Source organism: Sceloporus undulatus, chromosome 4, assembly GCF_019175285.1.
Source record: "Sceloporus undulatus isolate JIND9_A2432 ecotype Alabama chromosome 4, SceUnd_v1.1, whole genome shotgun sequence".
NCBI classification, from domain to species: Eukaryota; Metazoa; Chordata; class Lepidosauria; order Squamata; family Phrynosomatidae; genus Sceloporus; species Sceloporus undulatus.
Genome location: NC_056525.1, coordinates 153,562,055 through 153,586,383, shown reverse-complemented (window position 1 = coordinate 153,586,383; position 24,329 = coordinate 153,562,055). Strand labels below are relative to the sequence as shown.

The 24,329-nt window shown below is 40.1% G+C and overlaps 1 protein-coding gene across 1 annotated transcript in view; it reads left to right on the top strand.

Moving 5' to 3' along the window:
• Positions 1 to 24,329, top strand: part of MYO10 (myosin X) — a 198,364-nt gene that overhangs the window by 23,052 nt on the left and 150,983 nt on the right. Inside the window, exon 2 of the mRNA XM_042464399.1 lies at positions 20,855 to 20,953. Within this exon, the coding sequence (XP_042320333.1) occupies positions 20,855 to 20,953 (99 nt within the window). The remainder of the gene's footprint in view (positions 1 to 20,854; positions 20,954 to 24,329) is intronic.

The window sequence follows — 24,329 nt, the reverse complement described above, 5'->3', positions numbered from 1 at the left end:
TGGATTCAAAAGGGTTCTGTATGTCTGCCATTGAGCTGTACTATATGATTTGGTTCTTTTTAAAAAAAAAAAAGCCTCTTGAGGAGAAACTCAGAGTGGTAGTTTGTAGTAAAACTGATCTCTAATTTTGGTCCAGACATTTAGTAATGTGTTTCTGGTATAATGGAGTGAGAAGTCTTTATTAACCGTAAGCCTTTTGTACCAGAGAAAAGCGTGATGTCCAAACTTTAATTGAATGCTTTCCAGTGCCAGTAATCTATCATTTTTAAATCTGATCCATTCCTCAATCCAGCATAAACATGCTGTGAAATAATATGCTTTAAGTATTTTGGATTTCTTAAGGGGTTTCTCAAGTCCCCCCACCCACTACTTGGCTTCTCATTGCCTTCTCTCAGAGAAGCAGGCAGAGGAAAGCAGTGGCTTGTAATTCTTTATTCTCAGCAGGCAGTGTGCTTTATTTGCCATGGAGCTGGGCCTCCATTGGCACTCCATAGAGCATGCTTCACACCCAAGTTACAGACATGGTGTTAATACTGGATGTGACAGGTCTAATATTCATTGTAATTTCCTGCAACTATTCCAGGAGTGCTGGGGGAAACTGTCATTCCTTCCCTCTCCCTCCTTTAGCCATTCTGGAACAACAACCATCTCTGGTCCATGCAGTTACCTCATGGTAACTTGGCTGGGATTTACATGATTTGTTGTGATGGTGGCAGTGGAAAAGGCAGGCAGCAAGTTTAATCTCTCCTGGTTATAGTATCTGGGGTTCCTATTAGTAAATTTTGATATATGTAGATTGACTACAGCTGTGTTATTGCTATGTGCCTAAAAGTTGCTTTTGACTTAGGGAAACCTTAAGGTGAACCTATCATGGGATTTTTCTGGGTAAGAATTTATTCCAAGGGAGTTGTCATTGCCTTTCTCTAAAGTTGAGGGAAGATGATTTGTCCAAAGTTACACAGTAGGTTTCCATGGCTGAGCAGGGATTCACACCCTGGTCTCCCAGATTCCTGCCACTTTGCAAAAATAAAGCAGTTTGGCAACACCAGTTGCCATGACACAGTGCTATGGTATTCTGGGATTTATAGTTTTGTGAACTATTTAGCTTTCCCTGTCAGAGACCTTTGGTGCCCCACCAAACTCCAAATCCCAGAATTCCATAGCATTGATCCATGGCAGTTATTATGGTGTCAAATTGCTTTATTTCTACAGCATGGCAACAGCCCCTGAGTCTTAATCCAGCATTCAAACCACTGTGCCACACTCACTTGCCTGTGCACATCTACCTCTTGTGCAGTCATGTCTGGTATAATTGTATTTATATTGGGCTTGAATTTGAGCTAATTTTTCTGCTATTGGATTGCTGGGATACCAGTAAGATGGTCTTTCTACAAAATGGTATATGAAAACCTTCTCAAACTAGAGGACCATGGAATAATGATAGAGGGTGGCTGTGGTTTAATATTACAAATTACTTAGCCTGTCTTGTTGCGTAGTAGGCCTATAAACACTCAATGTTACCCAAGTGTTGACTGAGTCACATCTGAGTTATTTAAAGTGGAATGTTGTTCCAGTTGCCCTTCCACCAGCACATACTTACTTTTTTATTCACAGAGATTTATGGAAATTGCTTACCTGTCTGCAGAAGACAAGCCTTATTACCAGTTTTCTTGTAACCCGTCTTAGTTATGTGATTTTACATGTTTAAGGTTGTGCTTTTAAGCCTATTCTCTTTTAATAGTCTGTGTTGTTTTCTGTTCTACTTGCCTTTGCCTGCATCTAATGTTAACTGTGAACTGCCTATCATTTGGTGGAGAAAGGCAGGATAAAAATTAATAAATTAATAAATATCTTGACTTCTCTGACCCCAGTTAGCTTAGATTTTACAGAAAGTGCCACTTCATAGATTACTGTGATGATATAATCCAAGCTATTCTTTCATGGTAGGTCTCCCTACCATGCTAGGTACAGAGGGATGTTCATTCACTTTGATAGCCCCAATCATGCAGTTGCAATTGTACTCTTTCCAATAAGGGACACTAGAATAGACATGTACCTATGTAAGGATGAACATACATATGTTAGACTTTTCCTTGCAAGCAGTGTGTAGAGGGGAGAAACTGAGGGACATCTATTTGGGTGGAATCATTTGATTTCCAGACAGACATGGGACAACATGGGACATTCAGTTACTTTGGAACTGTCCTGCACCCTGAAAGGTGTCTAAAGTGATCCTTTGTCCAGAACTTGGAAGTTATGTTTTGAATAACAACAACATCCTTTGGACTACTTGCTGTGTCATTATGTAAAGGTGAATTCTAGACCTTTTTTAAAACTGGGTGACAGTGGAGCTGGCTAGCTACTTGGAGAAAGGCACTAGGAAGGTTTCTAAAAAGAGGAGGTCCTTGGGAGGAACCTCATGATAACTGGGTATATACTACAGAACTATACAATTTTGCTTTAGATTTCTCTTTATTCTGGGAAGGTTTTTTGGCTTCTTGAAAATGTTTCAGCTCAGACTTATATGTAAGTTGTGGCTTGCCCATATAACAGAGACTTTTAAAACTACCAGTAATATAGGAGCATGATAGAGAAGAATTACTTCATTATAACAACCGTACTACGTCAGTTATGCAAGGAGAGAGAAAGGGAGGGGCGAGGGGAAAATGTGGTCTCAAATTTATGAGGGACCTGTTTTTTATGAAGTCTGAGAAATATTGTTACGTATGGCAGGGGTCTCTAGACTAGCAAATTGGATTAACCAACAGAAGAAATCTTTCTGAACATATTACTTATAGTAGATGTTGACAATCAAAAGTTCATGTAGAGGTTTTTTTTTATTATTATTAAATGAAAAGACAGTGTGTCATTGTACTACACAGACTGGTAAAACCTTTAATCTGATCCTAAACCAGAAAGCAATTATCCAAGCTTAACTAAATAAAAAAATGGTTTAAAGCATTAATATCTGACAAAATCTGCATTTATCACCAACATAACTGGTGGAAAATTTTACAGAGAACCTTGGAAAGTGGAAGAACAACTTTGAAGTAACTATAGTGACTGTAAGTAGAAAGAAATTCAGTCAAGATAGCTATACATTATCATTACTACTAGTACTAGTATTACTGCTACTATTATTATTACTGCACTATCAGTGCACTATTTATATAGTGTCATCAGTACACCATCCATCCACGGAATACTGTATTTTGTATGTATTGCAAGGAAGGGTAGATGTCTGTGTAGTTGACAATTTGCTGGAGTTAGTGTCTTTAGTAGAGTAGCTGAGCTGCAACTTGTACTATTCCTCCTTGCTTGTCCTTACCACATCTGCTAATGGAATGAGAATACCACAATCTCATGCCACATTGCTAGTGATCCAAATGGGACTAAGTCCCCTTCTTTAGCAATCTGCATCCTTGAATGTTTATAGACCTGATAGTTACCATACTTGCTTGCACCAGTTCGCTGGTGTTGTCCCTCTGTGGTTTCAAAAATGTGAATGGTGTTGCTAACATATGTAGTAAAAGTATCAAGTTTTCACTCATATATGGTGAAAATGACAGCAATAGTTGAGAAACAGTTTTGGGATTCTTTTGGACTTTGACATAACTGCTTCAGAAGCAGCATGTTTTCTGTAAGTTTGCCTTGCGAAATATGGGAAGATGCATATGTAACACTCATGTATCAGTATCATATTGAAATTTAACCTGTTTTTGGCTAAGCAGAATTTACAAGTATGTGTGAAGTATGTTTGTATGTGCATAGTACCTACTACTATGCTATTGCATCTATTTTTTAAAAGTCTCTGAAGTTGACCAAGGTGATATCGATGCAGTGTACTTGTGGCAAAGGAGAAGATTTGTTCTTCGTCATTGCAAACTGCAGGCAAACTCTTTACCCTTTTATAATGTATTATTAAGATCTCCTTTAAATTTAAAACAATAAATAAATAAAACCTAGAATGAGGAAAAATGTGCATTCAGAATATGCACGAAGCCACCATATCCCTGAGTAGAGAGTACACATTCACAAAACAGGTTTCTGAAATGTGGCCTGTTTAGGATAAAATCCTGGCTTTCTTTAGTGTTTAAGACTAAACACACACTTTCACTGCCTTGAAGGATTACAAAGAAACAGCAAAATAGAAACCATCCTTAATTCCAAAGTGGCAAAGCCCAAATGAATTACCAGCAACAAGAACTGATCAACATTGATGAGCAACCTCATCTCTAGGCTCTCTTCTCCAATGTGATGTTTGTACTCATGCAGAGGACTTGTGCAGAATGCTAATTTTAAAAACAACACAGAGATTGCTGTCTTTTGTTACAAACTTTAATTTTGTTATTTTGAAGTGAAAGTCTAATCACTTAGTTACCTTTTATTACCATGCAGCTAACCATACTGTCTATGTTTGTTCAGTGGCTCAACAAAATAACATATATTCTCCAATAGTGTGTTTGAATGTTTGTTTCTGGTTACAGTCCTGGGAAGCAGCAAAAATGTTTAAAATTCACACACAAAAACAACAACTCAGAATTATCCAGTCTGCTTTAAAGATTCCTATATTTCTCAAGCATCCAGATTGGAAAGCCAGGCACCACATGAGTCTATCTTTAACATACTATAATATGTTTGTGCTCAGAGACAGTGCCGCCCCTAACATTTCTTCAAAACGGTCATACTTCTGTTTTTTGTTCCTAAAGTCACGTGGGCTTTGCATTGCATTCCAAACACTTACACTATTAAAACATTCTGTATTTAGAAGTACAAAACGCAAATAGGTTACCTAGAAAAATCTAGGCAGCTTGCTGCTTAGTTGCCAACATTTGAAACTGAAGAATACTTGACACTTGTTAACTTGATGCTTTTGCCTAAGAATCTGAACTATCTCCCCAGCCCTGCTAATGTGAACACTATTTTACACATGGCATATGACAGCTGTGTTGGATTAATGTGGAACAGCTTTCACTGAAATCCTCATGGCACACACTAATTTATACTAAAATACAGTCTGCTTTAAATGGAAAGTCTTATTTTCAAGCCATTTATGTCGCAGTATATGGCAGTGCAAGAGCAGTGGCCAAAGCTGAGAGAGATACCGATTTTACTTTAAAATGTTCTGCTTCCTTATCCTTTACCAGCACAATCCTATATGTGTCTATTTAGGAATAAGTCTAGTTCAGTTTCCAGTGGCATCTACCCCTGGACAAGTGTTTATATTTATGACATCCCTTCATGAATAACACTTGTTTCAACTCCAAGAACCTTAGTAGTGAAGCTACAAGAAAACAACTACCCCAAAAACCAAGGTATAATTCTTAATCTTTTCCTGCAAAGCATTTCTTTTAAATGTCCCTAGTCAATGAGCTTGCACCAAATTCCCTACCTAATGAAAGACTGAAAATTCTTTTGCCTATGGTAGTCAGAATAAGCGACATTGTCAGACTTGCATCTTCTGAAGTTTAACTTCATGTTATGCAGTTTATCTGTGGGATTTCCCCACACAGTTCTCCCCCCCCCCATGAAATGAAATTACAAGGTGGGGTGGAGCAATTTGACTACAGCAGTGGTGGTGTAAGGAGCTGCTGTATACTTTTTGTCCCTGTATTTTTTTTCTAGCAAAATTGCACACACAGAGATGAGGCCAAAATAGCAGGCAAGATAAGATGTACTTCTTTCCAACTGGGGCATTTTGCCACAAAACATACAAAGAACCGCTGAAGTTTCAGCATGTCCACTCAGGAGCAAGCCATGGAGCCTACCTCCATGCAAAATGCAGCAGGTTTCATGCAACCCAATTTCTTCCATCAACCCACAGCTCATTTTTACACCAAGCTTTTAAATACCCTCTTCTCTCCAGTCACTGTAAAAGAGGTAGTTTGCTTAGACAGGATGAGGCAACCTCTGTGAGAAGTTTTCCACTGCTAAACTAAGGCTTTAGCTAATCTTAAAGATTTCACCCCCTGGAAGAAATGCAGTTTGTCACAGTTTAAAATGTCCTTGAAAACCAATTGCCATTTTTACAGTTTTTCTCATTAAGAAGACTAAAACATGGCCAGGTTTCTCACTCCTGAAACTCAAACAGCTGTAGATTAGCCTTGAACTCACTTCAAGTTCTTCTTGTTTTGGTAATGTAAAGAGCCAGCATGGTGTAATGATTTGAATGCTGGACTAAAATGCTGAGAGATCAGGGTTTTGAATCCTCATTCAGCCATGGAAAACCACTGAGTGGCCTTGGCCAAGTTACATTCCCTCAGCCTTAAGGGAAGGCAATGATAAATCTTTCCTAGAACAAACTTGCCTAAGAAATCTTGCTAGGATAGGGTAAACATAAGTCAAAGTTGACTTGAAGGCAGATAACCACAGTCAGCAATGCCTCACCCCAGTGACTGCACACTTTTGATAAACTCAGGCCCGTTATAGACTGCTGAGAAGCGGCGGTCTGCCGCCGCCGCCGGTTGCAGCGTCTGGGAACCGCAGCAGCCAAACACCGCGGTTCCCGGACGCTGCAGAGAAGGAGCGCGATTTTCGCACTCCTTCCTGCAGCCCAGAAGAGACACCGCGAGTGCCGAAGCGCACACTCGCAGCGTCACTTCTGCCGTGCGATGTGCGGACGCACAGTGTCCGCTATGTCAAAATGGCAGCGCCCATCTATATGCACCGCCGCCACTTTGACATAGTCATTACACGCACGGGCAAGGCGCGTCAGGAAGCGCCGCCCCTCGCGCATAATGACGGCGCCTCAGTATAATATAGTTTTGCTAGTGTGTTAACTAAAGGTATCCTTGGGTCTCAGAGGTCTAGCACACTGCTCTTTAATTCAGCAGCTAAATTTATAAAAGTATGGGTCATTCTAGTTTATTTTTGTCATTGATTATGTTCTTTTAGGAGCTCTTCATCATTCACTCACTTACTTTCCTTTGCAACAAAACCCCAGACAAATTACAAAAATACTACTGAACAATATGCATACTGTACAGTCTTTTCTATAATGGCCTTTGCATACTAGGATGTGCCTTAATCTGAGTTTATGAGATAAACTGGAGGTCTGCAGCTATAATTCACAGCTGTGATACAGTAGGTTTTAGGGGGCTTAAACAGGTCAATTTCCTCCCGCTACTATTTCCCATTTCACTCACTACCTTTAACATTTCATGGCTTAGCTGCCCTTAATCACAGATTTATTTTTGGAGTCATATAGTCTATCTGATGTCCAGTTCCTTCAGAGTTCCCCCTCTTTTTCTCACCAAGGCCAAAAGTGAGATTTGCGCATTTAAAAAGGGGGGAAAAGCAAGATTTTAACATAACTCACTATATCCTGTCTCCTGCCTAAAACAAAAGGCAGCAATAAAAAGAATCATTCTGCTCTAGCATTCATTGCAAGGCATTTTTAAAGTAATAGTATTGTGTTGAAATAGAGAACCAATTCTAGCTTTTGGGCGTGCAGTGGAGACAAATATTCAGCTTAATCAATGAAAAAGAGCACAAATTCACACAGGAAGCCAATGAAATAATAAACAGGGGCATGGAATATTATTGAAACTGAATACAAATAATACTGCATAGAGGCATGTTTCACAATAATTCTTTATTTGTTTTGTACAAGCTACCTTCTTGGGAAAAGAAAGCTCTTAACAAATTTGTGTAGATGTGATGTGGAAAAGGAATTCTGCATATGTTCAGAGGCCATGGCTTAATACCTCATGAAAGTGCAAGTCCTCAAAAAGTTTAAAGCTTCCTGAATTTCATTCTATCTGCCCTGGAAACCCAGCTACTTACTCATTTAATACAAATATCCCTAAACTGGTCCTATAAATTTATTCTGCTAATTCGAGTAACACCAAACACTTAAATGCTCCACATAAATAAATAAATATGTATACTGCAGGATTCAAGTTTTGTACTTTCTCAAACATAGCAAGTACATGAGACGTACAAAGACCCTGGTTTAGTAAATATCTGTTCTATAATATATCCCAAGAAAGCTGAAAGAGAAGGAGAGGGGGAGATTCAAAGTTTCTGCACCTGGCACTGTTTTCTGGAAAAAGTGTGATGAAGGGCCAGCTGATAAACAGCTGGACAGTTCACTTTAATTTCTAATTGGAAAGGCTTTCCTGTCTTTAGGAGCTTACTGGCTAATACAGTCTCCACACAATTATTATACATGATTAGAAACTGTGAACCTGCCTAAAGAAGGGCTACAAATCATTTTAAAAGATTCTACATACTTACAATATTCTTGCACAACATCTAGATTTACATCACCCAAGCCTGAGGGATGTAATCAGGTCATGCTGCATGATATCAGGTGCAGTTTATTTATATAATGAAAGTAACAGTATTGCCTTTAGGAACAATAAACTCTGCTAGACAACTGGGGCATGGTAAATAACAACTTGCATTGAAATTGCATCCACACGCTTCCATGCTGTGGGAAATACAAATGGACCAGTGAGAGATTATGCAGTACATAAGAGCAAGAAATATCAAGTGCTGTTTATATAGGATGTAAATGCCAAAATGAAGTAAAGATAACAAACAAAGGCAGAAGAAATGGAAGAATGGTGCACTCCCTGTATCCCACGAGTACATTTTGGAACTTTTTACTACAGGGGGTCTTGGAAGAGTGGGTGGTCTTCACATGCCAGGCATTAGAAAGTGTATATACAGATCAAGAAGAGTGACTGATTCTCCATCCTCCACAACCTCATCTCCTGTGTGTGATTTTCAACTCCCCATATACTTAACATTCTTCAACAGAGTGGTAATTCACTGCTGTAGCATTCTTCAGTTGCCAGTCATTAATTCAGCAAGTACGGGGAAATACTCTCAAGCTACATGCCCATCTCAATAAAATCGCTCACAATGAAAAGCAATCCTAAATCGAACCCACTGCTTGGAACTCAGCATCATCTGAGGACTGCCATGAGTAGCCATAAAAGGCCCTCTCTACCACCAGAATGTGGTTTCTAACAAATTGTACATAAGAAAGAAATGCAGTCCTTGACCAAGAAAAGAAAAGATTAAAAAAAATGCTCTACTCTTCCTGATCCAGAACAGTTCTGTAATTTTTGCGAGACTGAAACACCTAAAAGGAGTGGTCAGACACTCAGTAGAGCAGGTGTAAGTAACAGGCAGGTTTAGAGGATGATGTTGTCTGCCCTGGGACCCTTTGAGGACTACAGAGTGCCAAAAACATGTTTTCTTGTCAAACAATCCTAAAAAAAGTCTAGAAGTCCTCTTCTGAATTTGAAAAATGGGAATTTTATAAATATTGAATAGTGCAGGGGAGTTCCTGCAACCTAAAAGGTGAATTGCTGGCCCTTGGGGTGTCTGTGTGAGGCAGTCCATCCTTTTTATCTGATCAGAAAAAGGATGGTCAAGGGAGTAGAGAAGGTCTGAAGGCCACAAAAATGGCTTTGTGAGGGCATGTAGTCTCAGGATGCCCTCTGCCCATTCTTGCAGTTGTTTGAACATACTGTGCAGCACATATCCATACTGTGCCATAGTTTTGGCTGTCCCACTGGTTCCAATGTGGAATCCAAATTAGATCAGATGGCCTAGGATATGTGTGTGTGTATGTTTGTTTTAAATACTTCATAGAATCATAGACTACAAAATGTAGTCTTATTCTGCCACCATTGCTGTTCCAATAAACGTTTCATCTCATCTATTTGCAGTAATTTGTAATATCTGTTGATTGTTTACTCATTTGCTGTATAAATAACATCCACAAAGAAAAAACATGGAATGTTAAAAGCCTGCTGATATTAAAGATATACACATTCATATGTTCATGAAGATAATCATTCCTCTTTGTCTTTTGGAAAGGGGGGGAACACAAGGATGTTTACTTTCCTTGAGGAACTTAACACCGGACGCCCTTTACTTTAAGTTTCCGGCGGGCGGGGGTGCTGCTTGCCAGATTCATAACGAAATGAAACATGTTATAAACTAATACATGCTTTGAAAACATGATTTCAATGAAATCTTGGCAGACCACAAGACACCTTCTATTTTTGCAGAAATAACCAACAGCGGTATTTGCAATGTAAGTCTTTTAAACAAAATGACAGATAAAACACTTTACGCAGTAGGAAGCAAGTAAACTTGTAGACTGTTTTCTTCCTTCTTATGCAGGAGTTGTAGCCATTTGCTAGCTTTGTACTTCAGAATATTTTCCTTTGTTGCCTAAATGTCAGCTTCCTGGATAGACCAAATAAATACAACTGGCCTCGCATAGATATAAGCAGAGGCAAAAGGTTACCCTTTTAAGTAGTCTAGCAGGTGGCCCACCCTCAGTCTTGGAGTCCTTGGTGTTGTAATGAAACTTAAAACTCTACACAGCATTTATTTTAATTACACATTAAAACCTGGAAAAATGCAGCATTCATGCTACCAATTCTCATTGATAACAACTGACATCACATCATCTCTTTTGTGCATTTTGGTCTTCCCACAGAATATGTCATTCATTTTTCAAAACCTTTTTTGGTTTACTTCAGCAAAAATGAAAATACAAAATGATAAACATAAGTACACCACCATATGACAAAAAAGATTATACAGTGCACCCGCGTTATACACGGCTTTCAGCATGCAGAGCGCAAGGGGTGGCGCATCCCATTGGGGCAAATGGCATGCGTGCCCGTGGTGCACATGTGTTGCCCCACCACCGTGTGCACGGGCCCCATTCATTTAGAGGGGGCTTGAGTATAGGCAGGTTTTTTTAATGCGGGGGAATCCGGAATGGATCCCCCATGCAAAAAAAGGTCGGACTGTACTCCAACTTCTACTCCCCCAAATTATAATCAGTTTTCCAGCACAGTCTGAATATATCCTCCCTTCTCAGCAAATAATACTGAATTTTCAGTTTTCAAAATCTAACGCAACAAAGATTTTTCATTTGTTCTTATTGCTTTCATATCTTTGTTAGCAATGATACTTGTACTTTCCTTTGTCATCCAGAACAGTCAAATCAAGACCAAGCCTTTCCTAAATGTCAACTTTTCAGAAACTAAACAAAACATGGGTTGAAATGCTCCAAAATGCACACCCCAGATTGTAACCCCTTTGCCAATTTTGCAGCTGCAGACTCTAATAACTTTACAAAAATGATTGAATTTGACGTTTTCCTGCTTCAGATGAGTTTAGCAGTTACTTTATTTCTGCTCTCCCCCCCCCCCCCTTTGCCCAGCTTTTCTACTCGATCCCCTGTCTGGTTGGTTTCATCAAATAGAAAACCTCAGCGTTGGAACCTGGTCAGAATTTTTTTGGCTCATGCTGGGTGTCTGGCTGTCAGCTACAGCTGTTGCCTTTTTCTCCAACTCCACATTATCACTAAGCCCCTTTCAGGCTTTTTGTGCTCTGCAGTGGGAAGAAAAACACAAATTTTACTTTTAAAATCAAACCCTGAAACCCTATGTGAGAACAAACACGCGCTCCTCATTCACCCAGAATGTGCAAACAACTACTTTACTTAGTGACGGATGTCCTTCAGTCTTAACACACACCAGCCTGTTGAGAGAAGGAAGGTTGAAAATACTAAAATGTTTAGAAAATACAAAGGTGTTTTTGTTTTGTTTTTAAATTAGAAAAAGGGTCTTAAAAGCCTGGTTCAGATGTTACAGCGATGTAGTTCTCTTCTTGTTGTTCCTGTTCCAGCTAAAGTTTGCCAGGTTATCTTAATCAGCACATTATTGTGGGTGTATACACACATGCCTTCAAGTTGACTATCAATTTATGGTGACTCCATTAATTTCATAGGATTTTCATAGGCAAGGAATACACAGAAGTGGTTTTGCCAGTTCCTTCCTCTGAAACATACTTCTCCCATAACTCCCAAATCATGATTTGAACCCATAGGCTAAACTGGGTTTACAAGCCATGGCTTGTGAAGTACTGGCCATAATTTGGCAGCTTAGATTTCACGACAATAGATTCTTAGAGAAAAGCTTATAGAAGACAAAGAAGAAAAGTGTGTGCAAGCTCATGGCACAATCTCACCACCAGTATGATTAGAAGGAGCAATCTAGTTATTTAAACCGGGCCCTGATCTACCTGATGGGTATTCCTTTCAATGTAGGTAATGCAAATTCTTCTTTCAATTTCACATATAAAGTGAATGAGAAAACAGTGGAATCAATTTTTAGTGATTTTCTGTGGGTTTTATCTGCTGGTATAAGCAACTTCTCACAATTGACTGCTCTTCTTATTCAAGAAGCAAGGATGGAGAGTGTATATACTCATGTATAAGTCTAGAAATTTTAGTAAACAAATTGACCAGAGAAATCTGAGTCGATTATCCACAGGTCAATGTAAACACTGTACTTTAACTCTCTCTCTCTCTCTCACTCTCTCTCTCTCTCTCTCTCTCACACACACACATACACACAGAGGAACCATCCTCTGGTAAAAAGAAAGAGTGTAATCTGTCCTGGATGCATTTTGTAAGTTCTAGGGCATTGTTTTCTTTTGCTTCTTAGATCCTTTGTTACATGTCTCTAAATTTAACTCTCGACTTATCCATGGGCCATATCAAAATCCATAATTTTGGTACCAAAACCTGCCCTCGACTTATAGTTGAGTATATATGGTAGGCAACAAGGGGGAGAAGAAGACCCAGTATTAGGCTTTCGGAGGTCCCAACTAATATAGGTCTGAAATTTATAATGTTAATAATTGAGACTGCTGGAGACAGACCTCAAGATAATTGTGACTGTCACAGAAAATCCGAAGGGCAACCCCAACCTGAACTGTGGTAAAAATGCACCAAGGAACAATGTCAGTTTTTAATGGTAAACTGGAGACTGTCCTTTGCCTAATAACAGGGCAGGGCCCTGGAGACAATATGTCTGAAACCGAGGAGTGAGGAAGAAGCATGAGTGCAATTTATGGGAATTACAGGCATGAACATTCTATTTTTATTTTTATTTTTTATTTTTTTGTTCTTGTATAAAATGTATTTTAATGTTTGTCATCTGATAGAGGTAAAATGTCCCATATAAATGTGGTTGGAATATATTGAACTGGTCTAGCATTTGCATTTTAATATTTTGCAATGCAGGTTAAGGTGCAGTGTGATGTGATGTGAGCTTCCAATTCTTTTATTTCCCCCCCCTTTTGGGGGGGATCATATAGACATTAGAAGGAACCTCATATTTTCTGTTTTAATTCTTCAGCTCTGTAAGAAATCTCAAATATGTAATTTTGACACATAAGAATAAACCTGGGAACTCATTTTGCAGAAAGGATTCCACACACACACACTCTAGTACCTTTTGAATCAAATGCAGATAACAAACGTTGGATGTACTTGTTTCTCATGTGTACATCAACATCAGCATAAAACTTTCTAGGCTGCAAAAGTCACCACTGTAAAGAAAAAGCCATGGGTCATCTTCCTTAACAGCTTCTCCCCCTCCCCACCCCAAGAAAGATTTTTCTCACTGCTCAATGAGCATTCCAACCATCATCAGAGCATCGCCATTATTTTCTCTCCTCAAAATCACAAAACCTGTTTTAAAAATCAATCAGTCCATGTCCTGCATTTGCTCCGTTCTTCTCCCCACCATCACCAGATGCTTTTATGTGAAGGGAGATGGTAGCATTAACCCAGCCCAATATTGGCATATGGCGTTTTATTTTTCTGTAACTATGCCACTGCACGATGAGATAGCCAACAGAAACCTTCTGACCCACTTACAGAAATGACTTTCTCTCTCACCAACCCCCAAACCAAGCAGATGTAATGGGGCCAATCCCTTACCCATGGTTAAGAAATTAGATAAGCCTGTGGATGTTATGCTCCCTTCCCCCAACCTTTCCTTTCTTAAACACAAATCACCCATGATTTTACCCACTACCATCCTTCAGTATGGCTAACACAGTGCCACCATCTATAGCTGTGTCTCATGCCACTGTGGATCAGACATAAGCAGGGTAAATAGCTGTGTTACATATGCCTTGTTGTTGTTGTTGTTGTTGTTGTTGTTGTTGTTGTGTGCCTTCAGGTTGTTTCCACTTTATGACGACCCTATCATGGGGTTGCCCTGGAAAGATCTGTTCAAAGGAGGTTTGCAATTGCCTTTCCCTAACACTGAAAGTGTGTGACTTAGTCAAGGTCACCCATAGGGGTTTCATGGCTGAGCTGAGAATCAAAACAGAGTCATAATCCAACACTCAAACCACTATGCCATGCTGACTCCTACCTGCTGTGATATTCTCTTACAAAGCTATATTGATTGACTGAAAGCTGATTTCAGTAAACCTAGGGTAAAACTGGTGGCAGATCCATAGTCACGAATACTAATAAAGAAGGAGGTTCATGAGAGGGAAGTTTTTTAAAAGGGGAAATATTGAAGGCACAATTTCAAACAGTTTCAATGAGGAGGGAAAATGAGAGGTGTCTAAAGAAACCAGGATGGATGTTTAAACAACTTTCAACTGAGCTAAGACTCAAGAAAGAGATATAGAAGAAATGGAAAAAGGGGGAAATGATGAAAGAATTCAAACAAACAACCAGTTCATCTAGGAAGAAAGTCAGAAAAGCTAAAGCACAGAATGAGCACTGGCTGTATAGAGAAGTTAAAAACAATAAAAAGGTTTTTTTGGGTTATGTCCATAGCAAAAGGAAGAACGAGGAAATGGTAGGGTCACTGCCAGGAAAAGATGGAGAAATGCTAACATGGGACAGAGCAAAGGCAATACCTTTTTTGTCTTGGTCTTCTCTGAAGACAGTGCTCAACCTGGAGAAAATGGAACAGATGATGCAGTAGGGGAAATACACCACAGAATAGGTAAAGAGGTTGTATAGGAATGCTTGGTTACTCAAAATTAATTCAAGCCTCCAAGGCCAGATGAACAACAGACATCTGATGGTATTAAAAGAACTGGTAGAAGTAATCTCAGATCCATTGGCAATCATCTTTGAGAATTACTGCAGAACAGAAGAGGTCCTGGCAGACTAGAGGAGGGAAAATATTGCCTCCGTCTTCTAAAAAAGGAAATAAAATAGAAGAGGACCAGTTACTGCCCAGTCAGCCTGGCATCAATAGCAAGAAAGATTCTAGAGCAGATCATTACACAGATAGTCTGTAAGCACTTAGAAAGAAATGCAATGATTACTATAGTCAACATGGGTTTCTCAAACACATGTCATGTTAGACTAATCTTACCTCTTTTTTTTTAATGGAGTCATAATCTTGGTAGATGAAGGGAATACTGTGGATATAGCATATCTTGATTTCAGTAAGGCCTTTAACAAGGTCTCCCATGGCATTCTTGCAAACAAGCTAGTAAAATGTGGATTAGACAATGCAGCTGTTAAATGGATCTGTAATTGGTTGACCCAAAGAGAGCTCCGCAATGGCGACTCTTCCTCTTGGAGAGAAGTGACCAGTGGGATTCCACAGGGTTCTGTCTTGGGCCCAATGCTATTCAACATCTTTGTAAATGATTTGGATGATGGAATAGGGGGCATGCTTATTACTGCTATTGTTGTTTATATTGTTTACTTATATCCTGCCTTCCTCCCAATATAGAGACTCAATTTGCTTCTCAAATTTGCAGATGACACCAAATTAGGGTAGCTAATATCCTAGGAGATTATCGTACGGGGGCATACGGGATTGCTCCCCCAGCTTTATCCCATCCATGACCCAAGTGAAAGTGATTGCACTAAACACTTTCACGTGGAGGTGCCCTAAAGCTGTTATTCAGCCGTCAGTGAAGTGTAATTGTATTAATGGGTTCTTCCGTTAATACAAAACAATGGCAAATGGCGAATTATACTTTACTGATAGCTGAAAGTGCTTTTCAGAGCGCTTTGAAGTGAAAGTGTTTAACATGATCACTTTCATTAGCGCTTCCCAGATGGGTCAGTTATGGGTCATGTGTGAAAGTCCTTCCCACAATCGGGCAGGAAGGACAAGACAAGAACGGGACAATGATGTCCCGTCCCCCATCTGATAATCTCAGAGAACCGGAGCAGAATTCAAAGTGGCCTTTATAGATTAGAAAGGCGGCCAAAACTAAAAAAAAAAAAAGTGAATTTCAGTAGGCAGAAATGTAGGATACTACACAGTAAAAATGAAATGCATAGATATGACTTTTTGACTCTTTTAAAGATTTTATTAAAAGCCAGAGTAGATTCAATGCTCTGTTCAGATTGGAGCTGCCACTGCAGCCTGGCTTCCAGAATGAAGTTCGTATTTGCTGTGAGTGATAAGGGAGTTGGCTGATCACAGCCCTGCATGGCTGGGCAGGGATAAATTTACTTCTGCTCAGTGAGGCATTTATCTCTTTTACAAGATGAGAGCAGCTCTGCAGGGCTGACAATTGCTGCACATTCTTTTTAAAAACTCTTCAAAGAAGTTCCAAGTCCTGTGGTGCTGGTGGTAGTGGGGAGTGAAAGGATGAAGTGTGGCACTGACCTTGCCTCTTTGTGATAGACTTGTCCTGTAGAGGAGCCCTGGAAATGCCTTTTGCTTGGAGAATGAATGGACAGCAGTTCAGAGTACAGTGATCACAAAAGAGTGGGGGGAACCCTTTGTGTTCTTTCCCCGTCCTCAGAGCAAGAGCCAGCTGCAGTCCAGGTGCACATGTTTACGCCTTGCTTGAGCCACGTTGCAGTTGAGCTCCAGGCAAAAGTACTTTTTTAAAGCCACTTGGTGAAGAGATGAGATGTGACTATTTCTCCCAGGCAGCAGCTGTCTCCTGGCAACTGGATTGGACAGACTTTTGACAGGCAGCTACAAGTGTCAGTCAGCTTTATCTCTTGAATTTTTGCTGCCTTCTCTGTCAACCTGTCAGCAGTTAGGGCTGTCTGAACTCAAAAGGAGTACTGAGCACTGGAAACAACAAGCCACTCTATGGGTAAAGAAGGTGCTTTTATGTGCATATGCTCATGTGTAGGTAAAGGTGTGCATGCAAAATGTGTTTGCCTGGTCTGGTGGATTCTTCGGAGCAAGGGAAACTGTATTGGCATCAGGAATGCTCACTGATTGAGGCCATTTCTGTCAACATAGTCCTTACAGTTGTCCCTCCATATTCGCTAGGGTTAGGGGAACAAGACCCCCGTGAATATGGAAAAACCACAAATAACAAAAACACTGTTTTTACCTGAGAGGACACCTCTAGGAATCTCTAGGTCCTCCAGTGCAACTCTGTGGTCAATGTCCAACATACACTGACCATAGAATGGCACTGGAGTAGCTACAAATGGTCTTTCAGTGCAACTTTTAGTTAAAGTTGACCACAGAGTTGCACTGGAGGACCTAGACAGTCTTAGAGAGAACATATTCATGAAATCAGTGAATAATCAAAGCTGCAAATATCAAAGCCGCAAATATAGAGGGATGGCTGTACTTGTAATGGTTATGGTAACTGTACAGTTGGCTTTCAATCTTTGCAGCCTTTTCTTTTGCAGATTTGATTCTTTGTGAGTTTGTAGTTGCCTCTACTGCTGGTCTGCAAGCCTCCTGCCCACCACATCCTAGGACAATGATACCGCTGCAAAAATCTCCTGCACTGTCATTATCCTTCTCCTAGATCCTCTCTATCTCTTTTCCTGCCCTATACCTCCCTTTCCTGCCTTGGCACCGCGATGCTTATGCCTCGATCCCAGGCCACTTTTGCTGCCCCTCCTTCTCACTCTATTGCTACTTCCATGTCTCAGCCACCCTTTTCGTCTTCCCTGATTTGGAGCTCAGCATCTAGTTTTTGTGTTGTCATGAAAGTAGGGAGGATGGAATTGGGGAAGATTCAGTGATGGGCCTCCCTTTTGCCCCTGAGAGTCCTTCCTTCTTGCTCCCCTTCCATACCTGTCCCTCAGTCAGGTTCTTAACAGTGGCCTTATTTCTGGTGGACACGTGGTGGGTGGGAGACAGAAAAACATCCCAGCAAAGCTAAATTCCAGAGTGTGCAGGTCTTTGGCTCAATGCTCAGCATCAGCTGTCTGTGTACCCACCTGAATCTAGCTTTGCTGGGCCATTGTGGTGTCTGGTGTTTTCAGCCAGGCTCTAAGGAGCCTTTATCATCATGAGCTGAAAGCAAAGGAGACATGCATTGGAGGGTCTGCCTACCCTAATGTGTATGCAGAGAGGCCTTGTAGCACCTTTGAGACTAACTGAAACAAAGAAGTTGGCAGCATGAGCTTTCGTAGACTTCAATCTACTTCCTCAGATGTGTTTGGTAGTGAAACAGTTTGCATGCAAAAATCTGCTGAAAAGCATGTCCTTCCCACTTCTTACTTTCTGGATGGAGACTGATAGGGGTGAGCATTGAGATCATACCATATCATCTTCTTGTCTGAAGACAGGCTTGTGTTTGTGGGGTGGGAAAGCAAACTCTGTACTTCTCTCTCTCTCTCTTTATCACTTAGATGGCTCGACTGCTATGTATTTAGCATTTCATGTTTTATTTTTCCTTTCACTCCCGCAAGCCACTGCTAGCTCCCTCTCTTCCCTTAGCAATCTTCCACTTGCCAGAGTGTGGGCTTTCTTGCTTTTGGAAATGGTATTATTAACCTGTTCACCTGTTTCCATGAGAAAAGTTTCTTCACCGCCCCACTCACCCTCCTTCCCCAAGATGTCCTTGCTACTTCCAAGGCACCATTGACCTAGGCACGCTTCATACTGAGGTCAACTGGATGTTCAGATGATCAGTCTAGAGGAGAGCTCAAGGATATGTTGTGTCTAAGTGATCATTCCCACACTTGGCAGTAATTTGAGATGGTAGGATTTTTCAGTCCTTCGCTGTTTTATTTTCTTTAGGAAAACTTCTCTTACTTTGCATAAGCCCAGTTTGTGCCTTCAGTGTTCATTTGTAGACTTGGAAGCCTGTAAATAAATGGATAAATAAATAGATACTTGTTACTGTCTGTATTGAAAATTTGGTAGTTAGATAGGTTTGCCTGATGTGCAATTTGATCTTCTAAACCTGGGGGGAGGGGGATCTTCAGGTAAATTATTCCTACTTGTACTTTTTAGATTAGACTATCTTCTGAGATTATATATATATATATATATATATATATATATATATATCCCTTGAAACATAATGATGAGCTGCCAGCTACCCTTGGACTGCATAACTAGAGGAAGGGCACTCTATTCCCCATCACTGATTGTAGGATGCAGGGAATACTGCTAAATAGTCATACACCTCAAATGAAACCAAGGATGAAGCTGACTCCAGCTGAATGTAAATGTTTGTTAACAATTCACATTTTCTCTTCCTGGCTCTACTGATCCATAACTTGTTATTTTTTTAGTACTTCTACCCATTCCACTCTCATTTATATCTTTTTATTTGTAGACCGTATTTCCTGTTTTCATTCGTTCAAGTGTCTTTTTGTTGTTGTTGTTGTTATACACAGCACCTGCTGACAGCCCTGCTGTGAACCTATTAAGGAAACTGTTTTTTTGTCTGAAATATAATTAAAAATAAACAAGCAGCTCCATCATATTTTCTAACACATAACCTTGAGATCCTTGGAACAAATTAAAAATAAAATATAAATAAAGTTGTGCCAAATATTTGTTCAGCTGGCAAACTCAGACCAAGTATTTCAAGACAGTTGAACAATGCATCTTGAGAAATTCCAGGATTAATGTCAAGCAGTTAAAGCAGATCTTTAGAGAAAATGATATGGAAGGTGTTCAGGGTTGTTTGAATTTAGCATGTACAAAACTCCATCAGGATGTTGACTCTGTTCGTTAGGCAAAGAGTTGATAACAAAACATATATCCAACATTACCCTTTTGGATGCAAGTCACAGCACGCATAAGGTATGCTCAAGGGCATTCATATCTTAAATGTACACTAAAACAGAAACAAAGTCTACTTTTCCTTAACTGTTAAGATAATATGTTTTTAAAGAATGAGTTACAAATTAATGCTCATTTCCTAGAATGTTGTTACAGCAGTTATTGTACTACTTATGTAGGGAAAGGAGAACAGAAAACAGTGTAATCCTATGTACCTCTTCAATATAGCTTATGAACATTTTCAAGATACCTATCTGAATCATGAGAACTAGAAACGTGCTTTTATCTCTTCAAAAAGATATCTCTCCCCACCCTCCAAATGTTAATTGTTGTAAATTAAAATGTGGATTCTGTAAAGGAAAGTGCACGCATTGGTAAAAAGAATCCAGATAGCTCTTCTTATTGCCAACTTTGTTTTTGTTTAAAAATGTATTTGTTTTAAGTCAAGTCCTTTCTATGAGTATGGATAATATAAAGCTATACCTCCCTTGGCATACAAAAGAAAGCTTGTATTGTGCCAAACCACATGCCCTATTTTCTCCTTTGCATTTTTTTAAGGAGCGGTTGAACAAGAAATGTAGTATTCATACTCAAGATGGAAAAAAATGAAAAAAAATCTCTCTCTTTCTCTTCTCCTTGCGGCTAGGGGAGGGGTGAGGTTGTTGCTTTGCACCTTAATGAAGCAGGAGACAGTTTATATGGGGATGTGCCAATTCCTAGAGTTTGGAGAGGGACCATGCATTGTACCATAAATGTCAATGTCATTTATAATTTTGTGTAACTAACTCAACAGCGATGTGACTCAGTGAATTGGATTCAGCTGTAGTTGTGCTCATGTAGATGCTTTTAAAGAAGGGAAAATTCTACTCCAGATCCTTTTAGAATTATAACTTGGGTAGAAACAAGTCATATGTTTTCTGGGAGACAACACTTTGTTTCATTAGTCTCCTAATGAGATTTGATTTTGAGTATGTCTGCTGAATGCAAGAACTACAACAAAAATGTTAGTTGAAATTGCTGCTCACTTTGATAAACTAACTAATAATTTTGTTTATATTTGTGTTCATTTTTTATTCCAGGGAGCACGGGTTTGGTTGCGAGAAAATGGCCAACATTATCCAAGTACTGTACTTTCCTGTGCGGAGGGAGTTGTTGTGTTCAGGACAGATTATGGTCAGGTAAATATATCACTTCTAAACACTTTCAGTTCCTGTCAAAGCACCATTCATCATGGCAAATATGTACAATGCGCCCTTGACTTATGCGGGAGATCCGTTCCAGACCCCCCCCCCGCGTAAGCCAAAAACCGTGTATGCTTGAGCCCCATTCACTTGAATGAGGCTTGTGCATGCGGCGGCGGTGTGCTCGCTCCCGCGCAGCTCTTCACAGGTTTGAGCATATGGTATAACGCGCCTGCGTATGATGTCGGCGCACTGTATGTTGCTGCAGAAGTTTTCAGCAGGAGATCAGTTTGAAGCATGTATTCTCACACTACTGTGCTGTGATATAACTATGAGTGCTCCATGAAAAATAGACACAGAAGAGCCTACCTGTTGCATCTCTTCATTCTACTCAGCCTCAGCAGTTCTTCTGTACCTCTATACCAGATGAGGTGAGATCAGTCAGCAAAATAAAAATGTACCCACCTCACTTCTGGTACTGTTGGAACAACACCAGAATGACATGCAGCCTTTTCCACAGTGAAAGCACTTCTTTTAGGCTTTAATGCAACATACTCCATATGTTTCTAATACATGCCTTTGAGGGCTTGTCTTCACTGACCGGAATGCTCAGAGCTTCCCCGAGAGGACTCTGGCCCCAAATTCCCCCGTTTCCCTGTATTCTCCACAATGATGATAGTGATTGTCTCCCCATACAATCTCTGTTTGTTGTTGGGTGGCACCACTGAGTTCACAATGAAGTGCCCAAGCCTTGTTAGAGATGCCAGGCACCTTTTTCTGACCTCGGACAGCTCAAGCCTGTAACAAAGGTGCTGGGCAGCTTGCAAGGATCATGTGGAAAGGCAGCCACCCACCAATATGGAGAAAGCCAGCAGACTGGGGGGGAAGTAATGTTTTTAAAATCTGGTTAAGGGGAGGAAAGGCTGAATTGTGTGTAGACGTCATGAAGACAGGACGCACCCAATCCAGGGTTTTGGGCTTGCATCATCTAAACAGGATGCAGTGAGCCCAGCGGACCTTTGGGGTAAACAACCCATAATGACAAGCCGTTAGTTGCCTCTCTAACAGATTGTTCCTGAAAATTGTATTAAACAACATTCAAACTTTTAAGGCTTTCTAAAAAGTAACTTCTCTATTTGCAAGCTCCCCCCCCCCTTTGAAAGCCATTTGTTACTTGCTGGTGGCAGGAATTGTGGGGCAGAATGTTGAAAACTAATTGAGAATGAACAGCTGTTCCCATTGCTGAGGAAAGAACTGTATCAGTGTCTTATCTCTCTTTTAGCAGTCTAGCAAATTTGAATACTTTTAATTTTTAATCTTGTCACCATGTGTACTTGTCTACAGTTAACTGCTCTTGGCCTGATGTTGGATGAGCTGGATCTGGTGGGTTAGTAATATGTGCTACTCTAGTCTTGTGCATTCTGCTGGCTATGCTAAATGGTAGCTCTGAAAAGGAATCACTAGTGTTCATGCTGGCTGGGGGATTATGGGAGTTGGAGTCTTAATATGTGAGGCAGGGAACAAATTAAGTTCCAGTGCAACCTTCCAACTAGTTATGATTAACAGCAATATGTTCAATAGAGAGTTATTCAAATATTAAGAAGTACAAGATGGGTCTCATAATTTGCACAAGGATTATAAATTTGTGTGGAGTTAGAACTGTTAATATGGCATTCTGAAAATATTGATGATATAAACTGGGCTCCAAGCTACTATAATTGAGATTTAAAAATCATAAACATTACTTACTGTGCAAAAGTACAAGCCATGGATGGTTGAATCTGTGAATAAAAAATCCATGGATATGAAGGGTTGATTGTGATATATGGGTGTTTATTTGTAGTATCTGTAGATATGCAGTAAACCCTTTGTCATCATACTGGTGGTAAAAGTTTGCCTTTCCTAGATACCAAATTATAGTTGTGGAAAAAGCAACAATTAACATTTGTAGATGAGGCACCTGTCATTTAAAAATGTTTTAGGATGTGAAGTCGAAGGCTTTCATAGCCGGCATCCATAGTTTTTTGTGGGTTTTCGGGCTATGTGGCCATGTTCTAGAAGAGTTTCTTCCTGATGTTTTGCCAGCATCTGTGGCTGGCATCTTCAGAGAATGCTTACCTGGAATCGAGTTGGGTGTGTACACACACACACACACACACACACACTCACTGTGTGATCCTGGGAAGGCAGGAGCGATTTTCATGTGTATTGTTCTGTTGCTAATGGCAGGCCTCAGGGTGGGAAGCTATGCAAAAAAGGATTAGTGACTGCTTGATTAGTGCTCATTGTCTGCTGTTTTAGGATGTATTTCCCAATGAGTTCAGTGCCTGAATTGAAAAACCATATTACAGTGTTAAATTTTGATGTTCTTTAACCAGAAATTATTTGATACTAACTTCCTATGCTCCAGTCAGCAAATGTCCCAAGAATCAGGGGATTAGAATACAAGAGTTCAGCAATTAATTCAGTCCAGGTCAGCACAGAGTATCCAGCCTACTAATGTATACTAATCACACCCAGGTAATTTTGGCTCCTTGGGAGGCTTCACCCATCATTTTGTTTGCATACTTCAACTGATAATTGTGATTTGATGTTTTTTTTGTTATCTCAGATTCAATATGTCCAAGACAAGGTTCCCCCATGTTCAGTCATGCACTGCTGTGTCATACAGTATCTGTGTTTCCATTACTACTGAAATAGGCCTCTCTACTTAATAAATAATAAATAATAAAATTTTTATTTATATGCCGCTATTCCAAGGATCACAGCGGTGCACAGAAAGATATTAAAAAACAGTTAAAAACATCACAAACCCCCGTACCCCCAGCAAATAACAACAATTAACAATAACAACAATAGACAACCAAACAGCTCCCCATACAAATAGCTGTGTAGAATGGAATACAACATAACACTGCCAAGGGGAAAGAATGACAGACAAGGCTCACGGGGGAAAAGCCTGGCGGAACAAGAAGGTCTTTAGATCTTTCTTACAAGTATCAAGGGAGGAGGAAGTACGGAGCTCATTGGGGAGGGAGTTCCAGAACTGTGGGGCTGAAATAGAAAAAGCCCTCCGAGTTGATACATAACGAGCATCTAGAACTCTTAATAGATGTCTCTCACCCGATCTGAGTGTGCAGAGCGGATTATATGGGGAGAGGCAGTCCTCCAAGTACCCTGGGCCCAAGCCATTTAGGGCTTTATAGGTAATAACCAACACCTTGTATTTGGCCCGGAAGCAAATAGGCAGCCAATGAAGATCTTTCAAGACTGGCGTTATATGGCTGGCCCTGGAACATCCAGTAACAAGCCTAACAGCCATATTCTGCACTAATTGAAGCTTCCGGGTTTGGTACAAGGGTTGCCCCATGTG